Source organism: Pimephales promelas, chromosome 4, assembly GCF_988280905.1.
Source record: "Pimephales promelas chromosome 4, fPimPro1.hap1.1, whole genome shotgun sequence".
Taxonomy (NCBI): Eukaryota; Metazoa; Chordata; class Actinopteri; order Cypriniformes; family Leuciscidae; genus Pimephales; species Pimephales promelas.
The window spans coordinates 38,267,943-38,286,219 of NC_142772.1; the positions used below are offsets into that span (position 1 = coordinate 38,267,943).

General features: G+C 36.7%; 1 protein-coding gene and 1 long non-coding RNA gene across 4 annotated transcripts; one reads left to right on the forward strand and one right to left on the reverse strand.

The window, feature by feature from the left end:
- The first annotated feature begins 6,294 nt into the window (after nucleotides 1-6,294).
- On the forward strand, nucleotides 6,295-7,519 carry LOC120470419 (uncharacterized). Its single transcript, XR_005620515.2, has 2 exons — nucleotides 6,295-6,453; nucleotides 6,852-7,519. It is a non-coding gene; the product is annotated as an uncharacterized LOC120470419 (long non-coding RNA).
- Nucleotides 7,154-18,006, reverse strand: fdx1b (ferredoxin 1b). 3 transcript variants are annotated; one of them, XM_089130462.1, is made up of 6 exons: nucleotides 17,896-18,006; nucleotides 13,967-14,048; nucleotides 12,272-12,516; nucleotides 10,953-11,080; nucleotides 10,171-10,300; nucleotides 7,154-9,341 (listed from the first exon to the last, which is right to left on the reverse strand). In XM_089130462.1, exons 3-6 carry the CDS (start codon nucleotides 12,403-12,405, stop codon nucleotides 9,227-9,229), a joined length of 507 nt encoding a protein of 168 aa, XP_088986588.1. In that variant the 5' UTR covers nucleotides 12,406-12,516; nucleotides 13,967-14,048; nucleotides 17,896-18,006; the 3' UTR covers nucleotides 7,154-9,226. The 3 variants fall into 3 exon arrangements, with proteins under 3 accessions (XP_088986588.1, XP_088986589.1, XP_088986590.1); XM_089130463.1 differs by having other exon boundaries at nucleotides 17,763-17,897; XM_089130464.1 differs by lacking the exon at nucleotides 17,896-18,006 and adding an exon at nucleotides 17,470-17,525.
- Nucleotides 18,007-18,277: the final 271 nt, after the last annotated feature.

Consider the following 18,277-nt stretch of genomic DNA (forward strand, 5'->3'; position numbering starts at 1 on the left):
TGCTGCTGTCAGCCGCAGTGTGGAGGGTGTAGGCTGTTGAGCGGCCATCTTTGTGAGTCAGAGATCACTGAACAGAACACAGGCTTCATGAGGAACAGAAAAATGTTCCAATCCATATTTTGATCCATCTTCTGCATATAAAATTTCACGCTGATATAGCTGCACACATTTGCATGGTAGTTTCTCCTGCTGCTTTTCTTAGCGGTTGTTTTTTTTTTGTGCTCACAATATGAACGTACTGCACATTAACATGATTGTCTTCATCCTTCTAGCACACACTTTTGATTTACACGCATGCCCTCAATAACACACTTCTTCCCAGGTCTCCATTATCATAATTACAATCCTTTGTTTAGTCTCATCAATTGCAAATGACCCTGAGCAACTAGATTGCAAGATATTCATATCCACTGGCACATATATTCATGTAAATGTAAAAGAATAATTGGTGGATCCTTATAGGACCACCTCATCAATACGAGACAGTGGCTTCAGCAACTAGAAAGTAGATCTAAAAATAATTTGCTCAACATTCCTAAATGAAACCATTTTAAACATAAGCACGCATTATAATCACAATAATGTTGTTTAACACCATCACTCCAGCACTTCATAATCTGACAGTCTTTACAGTCTTGTACTTTACAGCCACAAAATGAGGAAAATCTCATCGTGTTTGCACGTCTTTATCTTTATATGGTAAGTCGCACAACAAATATAATTGTAATTGTGCTAATGTAAAGCAAAAACACTTTGTTCACAATAAAACCTCATTTGGAGTGTTGTTTTCTCCAACAAGGCAGAACCTCAAGCTGTCGGACCACAGATGCTGAATGCTGTGCCGTGAGTCATCTACATATTGAAAACATTTCAAAATACTAAACAACGACGTCACATAATGCCCAAAGAGTGGGCTGTCAACTCATCACTGAGGTAGTACTTTCAAAAGTATGATTTTTGTGTCTTATCTAAAGGGTGCATATCAGTACATTAAAGCATTTATATCCACCCATAAAGTACTAGTATGCATGCTTAATGTACTCATTTGCATATATACATATATTACTCAACCTCCAGTTAAGTTCCTTTCTCAAGGACACAACCATGGTTATAAATCAGCTTCTTCACTCACTTGCCAATTTGACTACTACATTTTTAATTTACACATCATTCAGAACTTTTTCTAGCCAAAACCAAAATACAAGATATAAAACAGATTCAGATATATTATAAAATTTGATTATGATTAACTGAATTTCTTTCAATTATTTTTTAATTTTTACGGAAATAAATAAATGAGCCATAAAGTGAATATTACTTGTTGCAAAATTCTGTGGCTTCTCTTTTAAAACAGAATTTATTCTGTTGTAAACTCCAAAAACATAACTTACTACAAAATAAATGCTTAATGATAAGCACTCTGTGGATGAGTGTACCGGCTCACAATTCATAAAATAATCAGCCGTTTTTCTTTTCTGAGTACTGATCTCAGCTTACTGAAGAATAATTGACATCCATTTGAAAAAAAGTCATCCAGTTCTAACATAGCCATGTAAAAATAGCCATGACATACAAAGTGACAGAACATAATAACCCGACAAATAGGCTAGTAAGTTGATAGTATTACCCACCCTAGTCGATAGTTGATTTTCATCCACATTTGTCAGGCTGACAGGTGTTAATTTCAGTCCCAGGACACAACACTGATAAGATATTTATCTATGTCTGTACCAGTCCCCCTATGTTTTATTAACCTTGAGCACAAGAGACAGTATAAAGCATTCGGGTTAGCCAAACACTCAAGTTTGATTATATTGAACAAGCACACAGTCGGCAGGCTAATTGACCTTTCTGCATTATTCAGAATCTTCCCAATCTTCCTCAATCTCTCTAATTATTCAATCATTCTTAATAAGGCAAAAGATTCATCATCAGCCATAAAATGATCTGCTTTCTCTCCTTGCATATAGCCAGAAATCAGATCATCAGTATTAAAAAGTTAGTTACTCACCCTCATGTTGTTGCAACCCCGTAAGACTTTCATTCATCTTCGGAACATTTTTGATGAAATCTGACAGCTGTCTTACTCCTCCATTAGGCTTCTATTATAATTGAAACTTGCCGACCCAGAAAGTTAGTACAAACATTGTTAAAGGGTTAGTTCACCCAAAAATGAAAATTAAGTCATTAATTACTCACCCCCATGCTGTACCAACCCCGTAAGACCTTCGTTCATCTTCGGAACACAAATAAAGATATTTTTGATTAAATTTGAGAGCTGTATAACTACCACATTGGCTCCTAAGGGACTGCCTCTTGACGGCCCAGAAAGTCAATGAAGAAAATGTTTAAATATCCCAAGTGACTACCGTGGCTCAACTATATGTTTATCAAGCGACGCGAATACTTTTTGTGCGAAAAAACAAACAAAAATAACGAGTTTATTCGACTATTTCTTTTCTTCCTTGTAGGCCAGAAACGAGATTTGCTTAGATTTCCACGACGCATGCGCGAGAATTGCGATCTGAAGTAGTGTAAGCAGATAGCAATTCTCGCGCATACGTCGTGGAAATCTAAGCAAATCTCGTTTCTGGCCTACAAGGAAGAAAAGAAATAGTCGAATAAACTCGTTATTTTTGTTTGTTTTTTCGCACAAAAAGTATTCGCGTCGCTTGATAAACATATAGTTGAGCCACGGTAGTCACTTGGGATATTTAAACATTTTCTTCATTGACTTTCTGGGCCGTCAAGAGGCAGTCCCTTAGGAGCCAATGTGGTAGTTATACAGCTCTCAAATTTAATCAAAAATATCTTCATTTGTGTTCCGAAGACGAACGAAGGTCTTACGGGGTTGGTACAGCATGGGGGTGAGTAATTAATGACTTAATTTTCATTTTTGGGTGAACTAACCCTTTAATATAGTCTACAAATACACTGTAATAGTCTTAAGTGCGACTATGGCTCAACCACTATCAAGTGACCAGAATACTTTTTGTGTGCAACAAAACACTCATACAGAAGAAAATTAAGTTGAATAAAAGTCATTATTTTTGTTGTGTTTTTGTTATTTATGTATTGTGTTCCGAATATGAACGAAAGTCTTACGGGTTGGGACCACATGAGGGTGAGTAATTACTGACAGAATTTTTGGGTGAACTAACCCTTTTAACAACATGAATGTCTTTTCAGTATTTTTAGTACATTTATATTATTTCTGGTGAAATTTTAAAAATATATATATTTAATAGGCTACCAATTAATTTAGTTGTGTGAATTGATCAGGGCTGCATTTCCCAAAAGCATCATAAGCCTATAGTAGATCACAGAGACGTGGGTGCCAGTTGGCTTAAATTTATATTACTTAAATTACATAATTCAAATCCTGATTCCTGGATTTTATGGATTATAAGATTTCAAGATGTTTCAGTATCACTGGATCGTCATGCCTGACTAGGTCGTCTGCCTGATGAGAAGGTCTAAGGTTGGAACTGAGCTCCGTCACACATTAGTAATCATCAGCAGTCAGGAGAAAGAGCGTAAAAACCCAGTAGACCAGAGGATCCAACATCCCCCACCAGATATTCACACATTACCACATGACAGCTGAGCACAAACCACCAATCAACCACAAGAAGAGTCTGTGAAGAGCTCGACCGTTGCAAGTGGACTCTAAAAAACACTCATTTGCTGCATGGCAGCACTACGGAAATGAACTTTTAAACGTTAACTTTTCCACCGTATGCTCAAATGGTTTAAAAGGCTGCAGACAGCCAAAGCTTTTTTAATCAAACAAGCAAGGACTTCACACCACAACTCAAATGTAGCTTTTTCTCCTTTTTTTGTCCACATATTGATTACAATTTTTCTATTAGTGAGGGAAACATTTCCATGAAAAAGGAGAGGGGGAAGCATGTTTAGGTGTTGTGTTTGTGCTATTAAGGGCTTTAAAGTCTAACTGAATACAGTACAAAGACTTGAAAAGAGTGCAGTGTTAATGCCATTAGAAGCTTTCAGACCAGGCTCTCTACACTCCACAGGAGCATTAGACATCACATCATTGTGTATACAGATTTTAATGGCATCTGTGTTTATTCATTCACATTCTTGGAGTGAGCTAAAACATGCATTAGTTACTATTCACCTGACCAGAATTCCTGGAGAGAGCTAAAACATGCCTTACCACTTTCCTCACCCAAAGAATGAGTCCTGAATGAGTCATGGATGCGTATACAATGCTCACGTTAATGTTAATGAAAGATGTCACTGTACACACACTCTGAATGTATCTCAATCATAGACACTTTGCCTTGGAGTCCAAATAGAGGCCTATTTCAATTCTGTTAGGCACATCTGAAGATTGTACACACTGTATGACAAGTCTTTAAAAATACAACCCAATATACAGTGTCAATAGGTTAATTAAAAAAAAGCACTTTGAATACCATTGTGTATGAAATGTGCCATATAAATAAACTTGCCTTGCTTTGCCTTGCCTAACAAGTACTTAAATATGTTACTATGAAACAAGCCTGCTATACACATGGTCATTTTGTACCTTCTAAAATAGTGTATCAAGATTGTACTTAAGTGTGCTTCATGTGTAAAAGGTATATAGATACACATGAAGTACACAATGTTGATACACTTCGTTTAACGTAGCTTATCCCTGTGTAATATAGAGGGTTTTCATCGACGTCACATTCTGAGCGGTACCCGGATGAGCGGCCATTATGGGGGCACTCGGATGTAAACAACAGCATGGACTGCACTGTTTATGTAGTACATAACATTGTTACACTAAAAAAACAGTGGTAGGTGCAAAAATTATATAGAGAAGGACTTATCAAGCAGGAGAGCGCAATATTTTGACAAACTTAAGTTAATATGTGGTAAAGGTCCAAACGAGCTAGCTAGCTCGTACTGCAATTCTTCCTTCTATTTCTTATTTCGACTTAGGCTACGTTCAGATTGTCAGCCCAAAAAAGCACATGAAATCCGTTTCAAGCTACATCCATAGGTGGGTTGAAATCCTATGCAAATACCAGGACATATGCCTCAGTCTGAACGATCGGATTTAGGGTGGTATGCGATTCTCACGCCACATAAAATGTAAACGTCAGTGGTTGTTAGAGGAGATGGAAGGAGAGGATGCGACCGATTAGTACGGACCAAAACTCGACCATTTTTCAGCAGAAATAATCAGCCAAATTTGCGAGTCCTTACAGATCAGTGGCATTGTTTATGTTCTGTGCCTCCAAAATGGCCGACTTCCAGATTGATGGCGAGTTGTGAAAACCCTCTATTAGGTAATTGCAATGTAATTAGGAAGCAACCGCATGTATTTATGCTGTGAACGAGGGAGTTAGGCCTAATTCGAACATAAGTATATATGGATAAGTTTTGTAGATACACATTTAGTACACTTAAGTACAATATAGATACACTTTACCTCAAGTAAAGTATTCCTGTGTAATATTATGTAATTGCAATGTAATTAGTAAGCTACCGCACGCAGTTATGCTGTGAACGAGGGAGTTAGGCCTAATTCAAACAAAAGTACATATGTATAAGGTTTGTAGATACACATGAATTACACTTAAGTACTATCTTGATTCACTTTATTTCACGTAGCTTATACCTGTGTAATATTTTGTAAATTGAATGTAATTAGGAAGCTACTGCATGTATTTAAGCTGCAGGGTTAATTCAGATAGATAGGGTACGTAGATACACATGAAGTGCACTTAAGTACAACCTTGATCCACTTTATTGAAGGTACAAAATGGCCATGTGTAACTGCAGGCTTTTTACCTTAGTAACATATTTAAGAACTTTTTACATTGTACCAAGTTGGTAACATGTAACCGACTTGGCCGGTTACATTGTATAACAGTAGCTGCCTATTACACGAGTCTAATTACAAACTGTGAGTACAGGCTGTTCCATAACTTAGTTACATTTTGTTAAATGTTATTACAATGTCTACTATTAACTAATTACATTGTATCATGGACACCGTAAAATAAAGTGTTACCGAATTTTCTGTATTGTTGTACATTGCACTGTGTTGTGTTTTTGAAAATAAACGAAATGTAAAAGGTACTGATAATACAACACAATGCAACACATTCAGGACTACAGTTTGTGGAGTAATTTGGCGGGAGACTTTGTGGCTGGTATTGCAAACCCAGAACTTTTTTTTAACATTTCACAACTACTTTAACACACAGTTTTGTCTCTTAACCTCCAGATATTTCCTGCTCTAAAGCCTGCGTGTTATCTTCCCCCTTTTACTTCCTCCTCACGCTGGTGGCTTATTAGAGATCACACACATGCTGTCCGCTTCACTCAAACACTCATCGGCGCATGACACATACGTGCCACGGAGAGCACACGTCCCCATGGAAGCGGCACCAGGCCAACGCAGATCCAACCACTGCAGGATCGAGAAAGGTTTGAACATCTTCTCATCCAGACTAGAAAGATAAATCGAGAAAGTAGAATTAAAAATGGAAGAGAAGAGAAACATTTAAACTATTAAATAATCCAAAATGTGAAATTTTCTTAAGGTCTTTCATAGGATTTGGTTATTGTTTTCTATCCTATTTTATCATTTCATTGATAATTATACCTGATATTTTGAGCCGGATGCTGTTCTCCACTCAAGGACTCTCTTTTGATTGTTGATTCTGAAAAAGCTTTCTAAGAAATCAAGAATCATTGATCATTTACTTTGTTTGAGTACATCTGACAAACGGGTGGAGGAAAGAGAGAGGAGTGAGAGAAACAAAGGACAGATCTTCCTGTTTTAAACATGCTTTAAAATTGATTTTTTTCCCTCATCTCTCCAGGTCTATCCACTCATCTACCGTTCTCTCTCTGATCTAGACTCTTCTCTTAGAGTATTTGACAGACTGTGGTTGACACTCGATTTAAGGGGGTGTCAGTTTGTCAAATACCCCAAGAGAGGGGGCACGAGTCTACAGAGCTCAGCGACTCCATGTTTGACCTAAGCGATCCTGTTACACTCTCATGTTCAACCGTGTTTGCAGTACATGTGTAAGTTTTAACTACTTCTGGTTAAGCAAAATGTCTAAGGAAAACAAAAAAAATCAAATATGCAGGACCACAGGAAGAGTTTTCCACATAATAATTTATTCATTTATAATGTGCATTTTTGTTCATTATCACTGCAATCTTTCTGGGTGGGCGAGTGGGTATTAAATGCAAAGATTGAAAAACAAAGATGAGAACGTTCCATTAATGTAGTGTTGTCTGTATCAGGGATCATCATGTTATAAGTCTTCTTACACTCTCAACATAATTCAGATACCCAGCGTTCAGTGTTCTGAGGACACTGACAGCTGCTGATGACAGTTGGAGTGAAGTTGTGAAATGTGTTTGAGTCATTGTTATGTGTTGTAATGCGTGTTGGAGTGTTCTGTATTTCTGTTAATTGAATTGAATGTTTTGTTTATCTTTAGTAACTCAATTCTGTGTACAGTGGTTGTTTGGGAAACGCATGAAATAATAATTTCTCCTTTTAGACAGGACATTTAATCAGCATACGAAAAATACATTTGCTTTTCCTGACAGGAACACTGTTGCTTGCGAGGCTGCATAGGAATGGTTTGTTGAATTCTTGTTTTCTGTGGATCATAAATTGAACAGAGAATCCCAACTTTCAATTCTAATGCTGAATTTTAATTTATTTTGAATTAAGGTAGCAAATATGTTTTTGTTGAAGTGTAAAGGAAAGTTTGCATGTAATACAAATATATATTTGCCATGGTGAATTAACTGAACTACTGTGTTGAATTTCAGTAAATTCAGCAAATTTCACTTCCTGTCATTCCAATTCAGCTTCCTGTTGGGTGTGGCTTATTCAATACAAATTCAAATTCTAAGTCATGAATTGAAAGAAACCCAATTCTTCTCTTCTGAACTTTGAACTCAGATAATGACACTCTGGCCATACATTTTAAAACAAAAAGTATAAAGTTATACAAAACATATAAAATACAAAATATAGTACACCTAAGATGGAAATTATTAATAAAACACTACAAATGGAGTCTGTATGGCAAATAGTTTGAGCTAAATTAACTGCAGAAGTTTGTAGTGGTGGGGGGAAAGTATGCAAGAAAAAAAAAATGTCAAGAATACACTGATGCCCCTTGCATCCACTGCATTAAAAAGCATCCTTCTTCAAGCAAATCAGCTGTAAAGTCTGTTGTTTTATTACAATCCGAGGCATGTAGTGCCCCTATAGAGAAGCCTATGCTTAAGCATGGGTCTTAATGTCACCACCTGTCTATTGTTTTCTGCAATAAAGAGAAATGAGGAAACAGTGTGCAGTTTGTTTCTAGTGTGACTCTCACATACACACTGATCTAGGTGTAGTTTTAAACTACTTCCCTACATGCAGGTAAGATCAAGCCATTGAATGTCTGCTCTGCTCGACATGCATCTGTTCCTGTGTCATAGGCTTTGCCCTTCTTTAAAACCTCTGCTTAAACAAAACCACATTGGCTGCAGTAAGATAACTGATATAATTTCACTCAGAATCTTCACCATACTAGCCATAAAAAAAATCATGATTACATTAAGTATTATCCAAAGGCAAGCAATGTTGCCTTTGGATAATAGGGTGGTGATGGCACAGAGGATAAGGCACATGCCTTTGGTGTGAGAGACCCGGGTTTGAATCCACTGTGAGACACCAATGTGTCCCTGAGCAAGACACTTAACCCCTAGACCTCTGACATATAGCAATTGTAAGTTGCTTTGAATATGAATAAATGAATATATGAAATATGAAACGAATGTTCAGGCACAGGGCTCTGACACAGCTCATATGCAAGACAAACACTGTCAGTTCAGTGAGAAAGTTCTCTGTTATAGATGTAGAGTACATCTAACGATGAACATGCGAATATTGTAATACATTTTAAAAAGTTACTTCCAGCAGGCTTCAAAATCATGACATCACTTAAGGCTTAAGAAATATTTATCCTATTCGTTCTTGTGTTAAGATTAATTTTGTGATATACAGGGGCATAATGGTTGGTCACACTCATTTAATTATTTTGTGGAAGTGTAAAGTACAATGTTCAGATGCCATTAAAACAGAACAATTCAAAATCAGTTTTAGAAAGTAAAACCAGATCTGACCGTCTATTAAGTGTTAAATTAACATGGTAATGTACGTGTGAGTGCTTGTGTATCATTTGCTGCTCACTGCCTCTTGTTTTCCTCGTTGATCATTGATCTCATGCGGAACGTGAACAGTCATTCCATCCATCCAGGGCTCCACAATCACCTGACAGCCCAAACGAGATCTGAGCCAATGACAGAACAGCGACAAAAAAATATTGGCATAGTGAACATACAAAGTTTTTTTGTTTTTTTTTTACAGTATAGGTTTTGTTTAAGTAAATGTTAGCCGTATCACTCTGATTAGTGAACAAATTATGAATAATGTTACTGGATAGTAACATTTTAGAAATTAATAATACATTTTAGTAATTGATAATGTGTAAAGGGTCTCAAACTGTACCACTTGTCTAAAAACATATGAATTATTATATTATTGTTATTAGTATACACACACACACATATTCATCATTAATCATCATCAAAAAAGCAACATGTGAAAACTGTCCTTGTGAAACCTGAAATAATATAATTTAGACGGTTACTGTTTATTTGTAGGCCTATTTCAGAAACCATTTAGGAGAGTGCATAACATTGTTACATCAGAAGTGCATGCATTCAGAATAGCACATCGCTTTGTTCAAGCATTTTCTTCACTGTCTGTGCAAAAATAAGCTGTCATTTTATGTTTATGTTGTGAATATTGTTGATTAAACTATAGAATGCATTTGAATTTAATAACCAGCTAGCAACATGTTTCAGTGTTCTTGAGCAGGTCAATACTCAACATAATAAATTTGGATTATTTGAATCAACCATATTCTTTCTATATTTTACAAAACATTGTAGTGCATTGTTAGTATTATACAGTGCACTTTTTCTTATCCTAAGTAAAACCTTTTGATATATTATATAAGATATATTGATGTGATTAGCACTGGCCAAATCCTCATCATTCTAATTTACTGACTCAATCAGACACTCTGAGTCTTTAGAGCGAACGAAGTGTCTTACGTCTTGGTGAGCCCGTATGCCAAATCCAGCATGTCAGTCTCTTCATCCACTATTGGCTCCAGTTTGTCATACACACTCTCCTCAAATATCAGGTGACAGGTGGAACAGGCCAGAGTGCCCTCGCATGCTCCTAACACACACACACACACACACACACACACACAGTTTTATATATATATAAAATATTACCTAAAAACAAAGTATAAATAAAGATACATTTTTAATGTAAAAAATGGACAAAAATGTATTTTAAAGTCACCATGAAATCAAATCAAAATGGACTACTTTATTGTTTATGTAAAACTGCACTATTTATTATAGAAATAAAGATAAATAGCTTATCTATCGTGTTAAATGTGGATATTGTTCTTACACAAACACATCGCTTCGCTAACAGACGGCCTTTATTAACCCCCCGGAGCCATGTGGAGGACTTTTATGATGGATAGATGCACTTTTATGGACTTCAAAACGGAAACAGCACTTCACTACCATTATCAAACTTGGAAGAGCCAGTATTTTTTTAAAACATATATATATATATATATATATATATATATAACTCCGATTGTATTCGTCTGAAAGAAGAACGTCATATACATAGAATGACTTGAGGGTGAGTAAATCATGGGCTAATTTTAATTTTTAGGTGAACTATCCCTTTAAAGAAGTAGCATGAACATTGTTACAGATCAAAAGTTCCATAACACACACACACACACACACACACACACACACACACACACACTCACACCAATTAAAACTGATGGGAATGTCATTACCAAAGCCACTGATGTCGAGATTCTTCTTGATGACAACATCTAGAAGACTCTCTCCCTCTGTGACAAATACGCTGCTCTTCACCCCCGACTGATTTACAAAGTGCACCAGCACTTTAGAGTCAGAGGAACTGAGAACAAGCACACAGATACACACAAACTCATTTCATTAAATTGATCCTCTTGGGAAAGAGCCTTCTTAGTAAGAAGTAAGCAACGGGTTGAGTTGATAAATAAAGAGTGTCAAGCTGTTTTTAGTGATTGAAATATTGCAGAAGCTGCTATATAAGATGCCCAAAACACGCCTTTTGTTCAAATTTTATGTTTTTCTTGTTTTGAGTTGAAATGTAATGCAGTTATATGGATATTTTGCCCTCGAGATCTCTGTGCCAGTCACGTGACTGCAAACTATGAACACAGCCTATTGAATGAAGGTACTTCTGCCCCTCATACTTTATTTTTATATACCAATCTGTTGTTTGTATCCTGATAGAAGCCCTAAGGGATCGAAATGTTTAGATCACTTGATCATCCGGATACTAATTACTTTGTTAGTGGACAAGTTCATGGAATACATTAATTGTGGTATTTGCATTTTTGTGTGATGCTGCATGCACACCACTAGGTGAAAGAGAGACTGCTATAGTCCAAATGATATCCAGCACAATGTTACTGAGTGTCACTTTAGAAATCCTTTTAGAGCTCAAAAGAGGTTTTTGCAGGAAGGAAGAAGTCAGTCTTACTGAACTTGAGCTGAAAGAGTTGAATAGTCATCCAGTCTGCTATTTCAAGGAGATCTTTTCTTGGATTACAGATACAGAGGCATATGGGGGGATGTGTTTGTGTCATGAGCACTGACACAATAAGAAACTCCATTTGAATGGAGGCCATTCCAAGCAATCTGGTGTAGGAGGAGAAGAAAAGCACTTCTGATCTCTGTGGTACTCTGGTGGGTTAACAAGAGTGAGCCTTTTCATCTTATTTAGGATCTTAATGAAAACAAAATACTGAAGTGTTTATGGCATTCACTACAGAATGCAGAAGAAAGCGAGCAAAAAGCTCAGAATACAACTATCAAAGGATCCTTTAAATGTAAGAAGCCAAACAAACAGAGTGCAATGAATGATCCTTCAAAGAAATGCTACGGGCAAAATATTCCCAAAGCCAATAATATAATGAGATGATTTAAAAATGCATTACTATTGTATTGTACTAATTGTACACATGTTTGAGTGCACTTAATTATGTGGTCTTATATAATTAGAATGCACATAACACAAAGCATTATGTGAAACAACAAGCAAAATAAATTAAATCCTTACCTGTTTTGTTGGGATTGACTGCACAGTTTTGGAGCTGTGTGAAGAAATCTCAGGTGAGGTCTTGTGGCTCTTGGGTGGCACACTAGAGCCAAGCTGGAACGGCCCAAGACCTGCACACACATACGAGAGGCCATGCTGTTCTAGCGTGTGTCCAAGTTGGTCTATGAATGAGGAGGCTCTGCAGATAGTTTTGGGATGTTCTTTATTTCAAGGACAAACTGCAAGCTCCAAGGAGAAGGCCAACCCTGAGGTGGGCAAGGTTGAACACACAGAGAAAAGGAGAGAGAGAAGCCTTGGCATTAAAGGTCATGAAAAATAAACCCGCTTAGGGACAAACACAATACAAACACATATTTTCTAGGGTTTTTTTTTGTATTTTACTTTAACATGTAGTTTTTGACCTGCCATTGAATGTGTTTCTCTTCCTGTGTGACTTGCTGACAGAACAAGACTGTCTCCTGCTGGGTCAGGGTGAAGAATCAGATGTGTATCGAGAGATCAGGTTATCATGATCAGAGCTCAGACTTAAGGCCATGATATACCCTTTCTTGAGTCTTTTGTTTACTGTTTGTATACCAATGTTTGTTTGTATACCAATGTTTGTTTCAATACAACCCACGCTGGGTTCTCATATCTGACTTTGATAGTGAACAGAATAATTAGAAAATATTTCCACATCAAAGAAAATCCATCATCGTCAAGGATCAATGAATGAATGAATGAATTTGTTCTTCAATTTTACCTAAAATAAACTGGGGCCTTAAGAACAGAGATTTGAGATTTGGATCGAAATGTGGCCTTAAGTTTCTAATATACATCAGCCACCTATCACACACTATCAGAACTGGCTATTTAAAGGAACATTTCACCCATTTTAACATTAATCTTTATTGAAAGTGGATCATATATATAGTCGAAACGTAAACTAATTTTTGAATTTGGTGCCCTCTTGACCGAGAAAATAACCGAAGGGTGCATTTGTATGAAAGACTACAACACCCACAATGCACCACATTGCACAGCTCTGCAAGCCACACCCACTACTCCCAAATTGTGCGCACATCAGAGAAATCATTATTTTGTCAACAAGGCTAACGTTAGCTGCCACCAGAGTTTGACAAAATACAACAGAGACGCACAACATTCAACCCGAAAATAGTCATATAGAGCTGCTTTAACCCAACTTTATCTATCTATAGAAGATCATTATGTCATTATGTTTAGTGAGTTGCCTCATGGGATTCATGTTTCATGCTTCAGAACTTCCGTTATGGATCCTTGTTTTCTTTCCTTGCGTCTCAGCTCCACCCCACTTAGGATGCGAGGAAAGCCTGCAAGAAAATGAGGATGGAGGACTCGAAGCAAAGCTTATTTGTATTATTGGAATGTGTATTAATGTGACCGATGAAGACTTCAAAAAAAAAACTGCAACACCTGAAAATTTTTAGCCATATTGACCTCTCTGCAATCCAAACGACAGAAATCCATCATAGCAACAGATAACTCTCAGTTCTACCAGAAAGACTCAGAGGGCAGGTGAACATTTGCATGGTATTTATTCCATAAAGTATTGGAACAGATGGTAGTGAGATACAATAATTCATGTTTAATTAGTTTAGTATAGAAAAAAGTTATTTGGTGTAGTCTAAATGGCTTAGTCTAAATCCTGGGGGATACAGATTTGGCTAATCCTACCTGAAGACACAAGGCAGGGGCAGAGCCAAACTGCCAACCTGGTGGTGGTGAGCAGGATGGAGGGGAACGTCAGCATCATCAACTGCGAACATGAAACAGAGAGTTCAGTACTTATATACTCCAGAGCCCGTATTCATAAAGAATCTTAATGCAAAGAGTAGCTAGTGCCAAAACTCTAAGAAAATTCTTAGAAATGAAGGCGTTTACTCTTAAAATGAAAGAAAAAAAGTAAAGAAAAAAGAAATTCAGAGAGTATCCTAACCCTTAAAAGAGGTCTTAAGGTCAAAATTGTTAGGAGTATGAACGAGGACTTTTAAAAGGCTTAAGAGTTTCTTTAGCAAAGGGGAAAATGGCAGAAAGCTGAAGAGGCAGAAGAAATGTGTTGCAGACAATGGATGACAGTGAGTTAATAAGACGTTGTAGATTGACACCCGGCCCAAATTTTTTTTTTTTTTAAGGATGGCCTTCTGTTCATCCCCTAACTGGACTAATAGTAAACACTGTTCGTCTGTCCAGTCAGGCTTTCTAGTCCTTCTTGGTTTTGATTCCATGTTTGTTACATTAAAACCAACATTCAAACCACCACTTAAACAGACATGCCAGCAATTAGTGTAACTGGAAAGAGTGGAATCATTTTTATCATTCTTAGCCAATCGAATACCTTATAGGAAATTAACAGCATGGTAAATAAAATAAAAAGATTTATATACACATATATAATGTGTGTGTGTGTGTGTGTGTGTGTGTGTGAGAGAGAGAGAGAGAGAGAGAGAGAATGGTAAAATGGGAAAATGATGCATGTAATTTCAAAGTGAAGGCTTAAAATAGACCCTATAGTTAAAATCACTCTTTTTTCCCTTCTGGGACAACCAACCAATCACAGTCTTCAAAAGATTGAGTCATACATAGCAACAGGGTCAACCCCACCTCCTCACTAAGATAATTTTTTTTGTCTTTTCCTTACTCAGAGTTGCTCTCAGATCGGTCCAGAATCGTTCTTAAGCTAAGACTCCTACGTAAAAGTTTTTAAGCTTAATTAAGAGTTTTCTGAGAGGATTCTTAGAATCTTTATGAATACGGGCCCTGGTGTCAAGCAATGATTGGCGAGACCTAATGAATGATGTTTTCTGTTTGTTTCAATGCAACCCACGATGGGTTCTCATATCTGACCTTGATAGACTAAGTGAAGAGAATAACGAGAAAATATTTTCCAGCTCAAAGAAAATACATCATGGATCGGTGGCATTATGTCTTCCTGATAACATTTCCAAGCCTTGGTCTTATAAACCAACAATCTTTTTGGCTAGTTGATATGACAAGCCATATTGCTCAGGATACACAAGTTGAGCCTCAGGTCGGCTCATCAGCCTCCATTTCACCCTCAAGAAGTGACATCTTCTTGAGAAATCAATTAAAATATTATACATAGATACTTTTATTAAGTTTTTTTTTTTAATTATGATATTTAATGCTTTTCAAAGCAAAAAACTTGACTCTAAGAGAAAGAGAGATGAGTGGACTAGAAACTAACTACCACAGGATTTCCAAAAAAACCCTTATCTTTGATTCTATTGCAAGGCAGCTAAAACTTTTTAATGAGAATACGGAAGATAAAAGTGGATTATTATCAGACTTTTTGGGAGACATACTAACAAAAACATGTCAAGTTCTTAGCTCCAGAGGCTTTCTGAAGGCCAATGGGAAAGTTTTTAACCTTCAGCTGACAACAGTGTCCATTACCGTGTCCTTGATGGGCTAGAGAACCCTGAGAGCTGCAGCTGTTTACACAAACATGTGAAACTCACTGGACACAAATAAAACACAAGTCTCGTCATCCACACTTGTGAGAAGTGAAGCATTGAATAAGTTGATTGATCGGACAACAAAAATGTTGTCAGAAAAACATTAATTCAGAAAAACAGAGCAAAAATAATTTTTCTCATGAAAAATTAACTCATTAATTCAGAAAAACAGAGCAAAAACTTTTTTCTCATGAAAAATAAACTCATTCATCCAGAAAAACAGAGCAAAAAAAATTTTCTCATGAAAAATTAACTCGTCAATTTAAAAAAACGGAGTAGATTTTTTTTTTTCAAGTGAATGCAATACGCCTCCGTACAATACGCCTCCATACATTCTGAATAATAAATAGGATTAATATGTAATAACAGGTAGTTATCAAATAAAAGTATGTCTAACCGGAGCTAAATTATGCTAATAACACTTTAACTAAACTAATAATTAATATGAAATCAGAACACTCATGTCCCATACACCGCACGACCCAGAGTGTTTCCACAGGAAGAACATTGGTTGATTAAACCTAAAGGAAACAGTAACCCTAATATTTCCTCTATTAATTCAAATCCTAGAAACATTACTCAGGCAAGGGCCTATTTCCTTACACACCTCTCTCCATGACGGTGAGAGACACATTTTTACATTAGGCAGTAAATGAACCAAGAACATCTGATCTAACTTGAACATTAACACACATAACTTTACTATCACAAAAACTTAAAGATCTTACTGAAATAACACATAAATCAACTCTCAATAAACAATTACCCATAATGCACCCAGCAGCTACTGCCAGGTCATTTATCCACTAACCTTATGTTAGTCTTATGTCTTCTCAGTATTTTTGTCTTTGCCTACTTATATTCTATACTTGAGTTTACATTTTTTTAAATGAATTTGACTAATAAAAAGTGTGCATTGGTGCTTTATTCCTGTCTTTTTAAAACAGTTGAATGAATGAATAAATGAATGATCGCGAGGTGCGATCGTAGATCAGAACGCCCGCAGCATAGAGGAGAATGAGTCAACTTCTCTGAAAATTAATTAAGCATTTTGGTCATGAACATGTTAGTAAAACGATTGACCTTGAAAAATTACACTGAATGATTACAATATTTAATCCAAATAAATGTTCTTGTTTCGTACTGATGTTATTCATCTGTTCTCACCAACGTAGACGAACACTGACACCCTGTGGTGAAATAATGGCGTTTTTTTTACTGCCGCAGCTTTCTCGGATTGGCTTGGTTTGGATTTAAACTTCATGTTCCGATGAGTTTTGAAAATGCTGCACACAAAGTAAACATCAGAATATCCCTTCTTCTGTCAATAAATTTTCCAAGATATAAAACTTTATTACAGACACTCGTTTTAGGTGGTGTTTGTTCAACTCATTGACGATTGACCACTGTTGGAGTACATTGAAAGTAAACATAACCGGAAGTGAGTGATATGTTTCCAAACGGAAGTGCGTCGCGAAGCTCAGTGCAAGTAGTCCATTACATCATTACATGCTATCTTGGGGAGTTCCATTTTCAATAGAATATACTTGCAAATGTAGTACGAATTCGCACTGTAAGGCCCTATTCAATAATTTAAAAAAATCATCTCAGAAGTTTTCATATTTTCCTGGAGAAGTCTTTCTTACCCCGAGAGTGCTCTCTTCATTTCATGCAATGTAAACTATGTCTATTTTACAGTACCTCTTTTGCCCTCTTTTCAATTTCACTGCAGTCTCTTGATAAAGCCTGAAAAAATATCTGATAGGCTAATCATTGTTTCTCTCCCCCGAAACCAGGTGCAGCACTTTAAGGCAATAGAATAACAGTTAGTCAAACACAATTCCAAAAATATTCGTACAGTAAATATTTACAGCTCTTTTCTTCTAGTCTGGGTATTTTAGGAAAACTTGCAAAACTTTAGTCATTAGCATTCTGTAACCAGAAAACCCATCCAGTGCTGTGTGTCTCGATTCCTGCACTCAGAACTCACTCACCGCTGTGTGTCTCTCCACTGTCAGGTGTGTATTTCTACATTAGATTAAATTAGAAAGGAGCACATCATGTGTGAAATTTGTAGAAGCGCAAGTAACAGACATAGACTGTAAAAAAAACATAAACGCTGAATACCTTCACCCGCGTGATTGGATTCCCGCCATCGGTCTTTGTCAAACACCAACACGTGGGTTTGTTGTGTGTGACGTCACAGCGGCGCCATTTTTGAGGGATCGCTGTACTGACTGAGCACTGAAGAGATTACGAGAGTAGAGATAACAAGTAAATAACTCGCAAAACTGCAGAAGCACAAGAAAACTGAGAAAATGCCGTACTGAAATAAACTCGATAATATGGCAGGTACCGTTATTTGGAGAAATTGTCTTGTCATCCATTCATTCAAACATAGAACCATGAGCTCAGCTGACTGCAGGAAAGGAAGTTGGAGTGCTGATCCCGCATTGCTTTCTCATCCTCACACTTGGACATTGTCAACTATCTTGTTTATGGCATAAGC

What these genes read in the sequence shown, in the direction of transcription:
- fdx1b (XM_089130462.1), bottom strand. Translation starts at nt 12,405, where the DNA reads ATGGCCTCTCGTATGTGTGTGCAGGTCTTGGGCCGTTCCAGCTTGGCT. An exon ending in AGTCAATCCCAACAAAACAG is followed by an intron (nt 11,081 to 12,271) that starts GTAAGGATTTAA and finishes GCTTGTTCTCAG; the next exon opens with TTCCTCTGACTCTAAAGTGC. An exon ending in GCATACGGGCTCACCAAGAC is followed by an intron (nt 9,342 to 10,170) that starts GTAAGACACTTC and finishes TCATTGGCTCAG; the next exon opens with ATCTCGTTTGGGCTGTCAGG.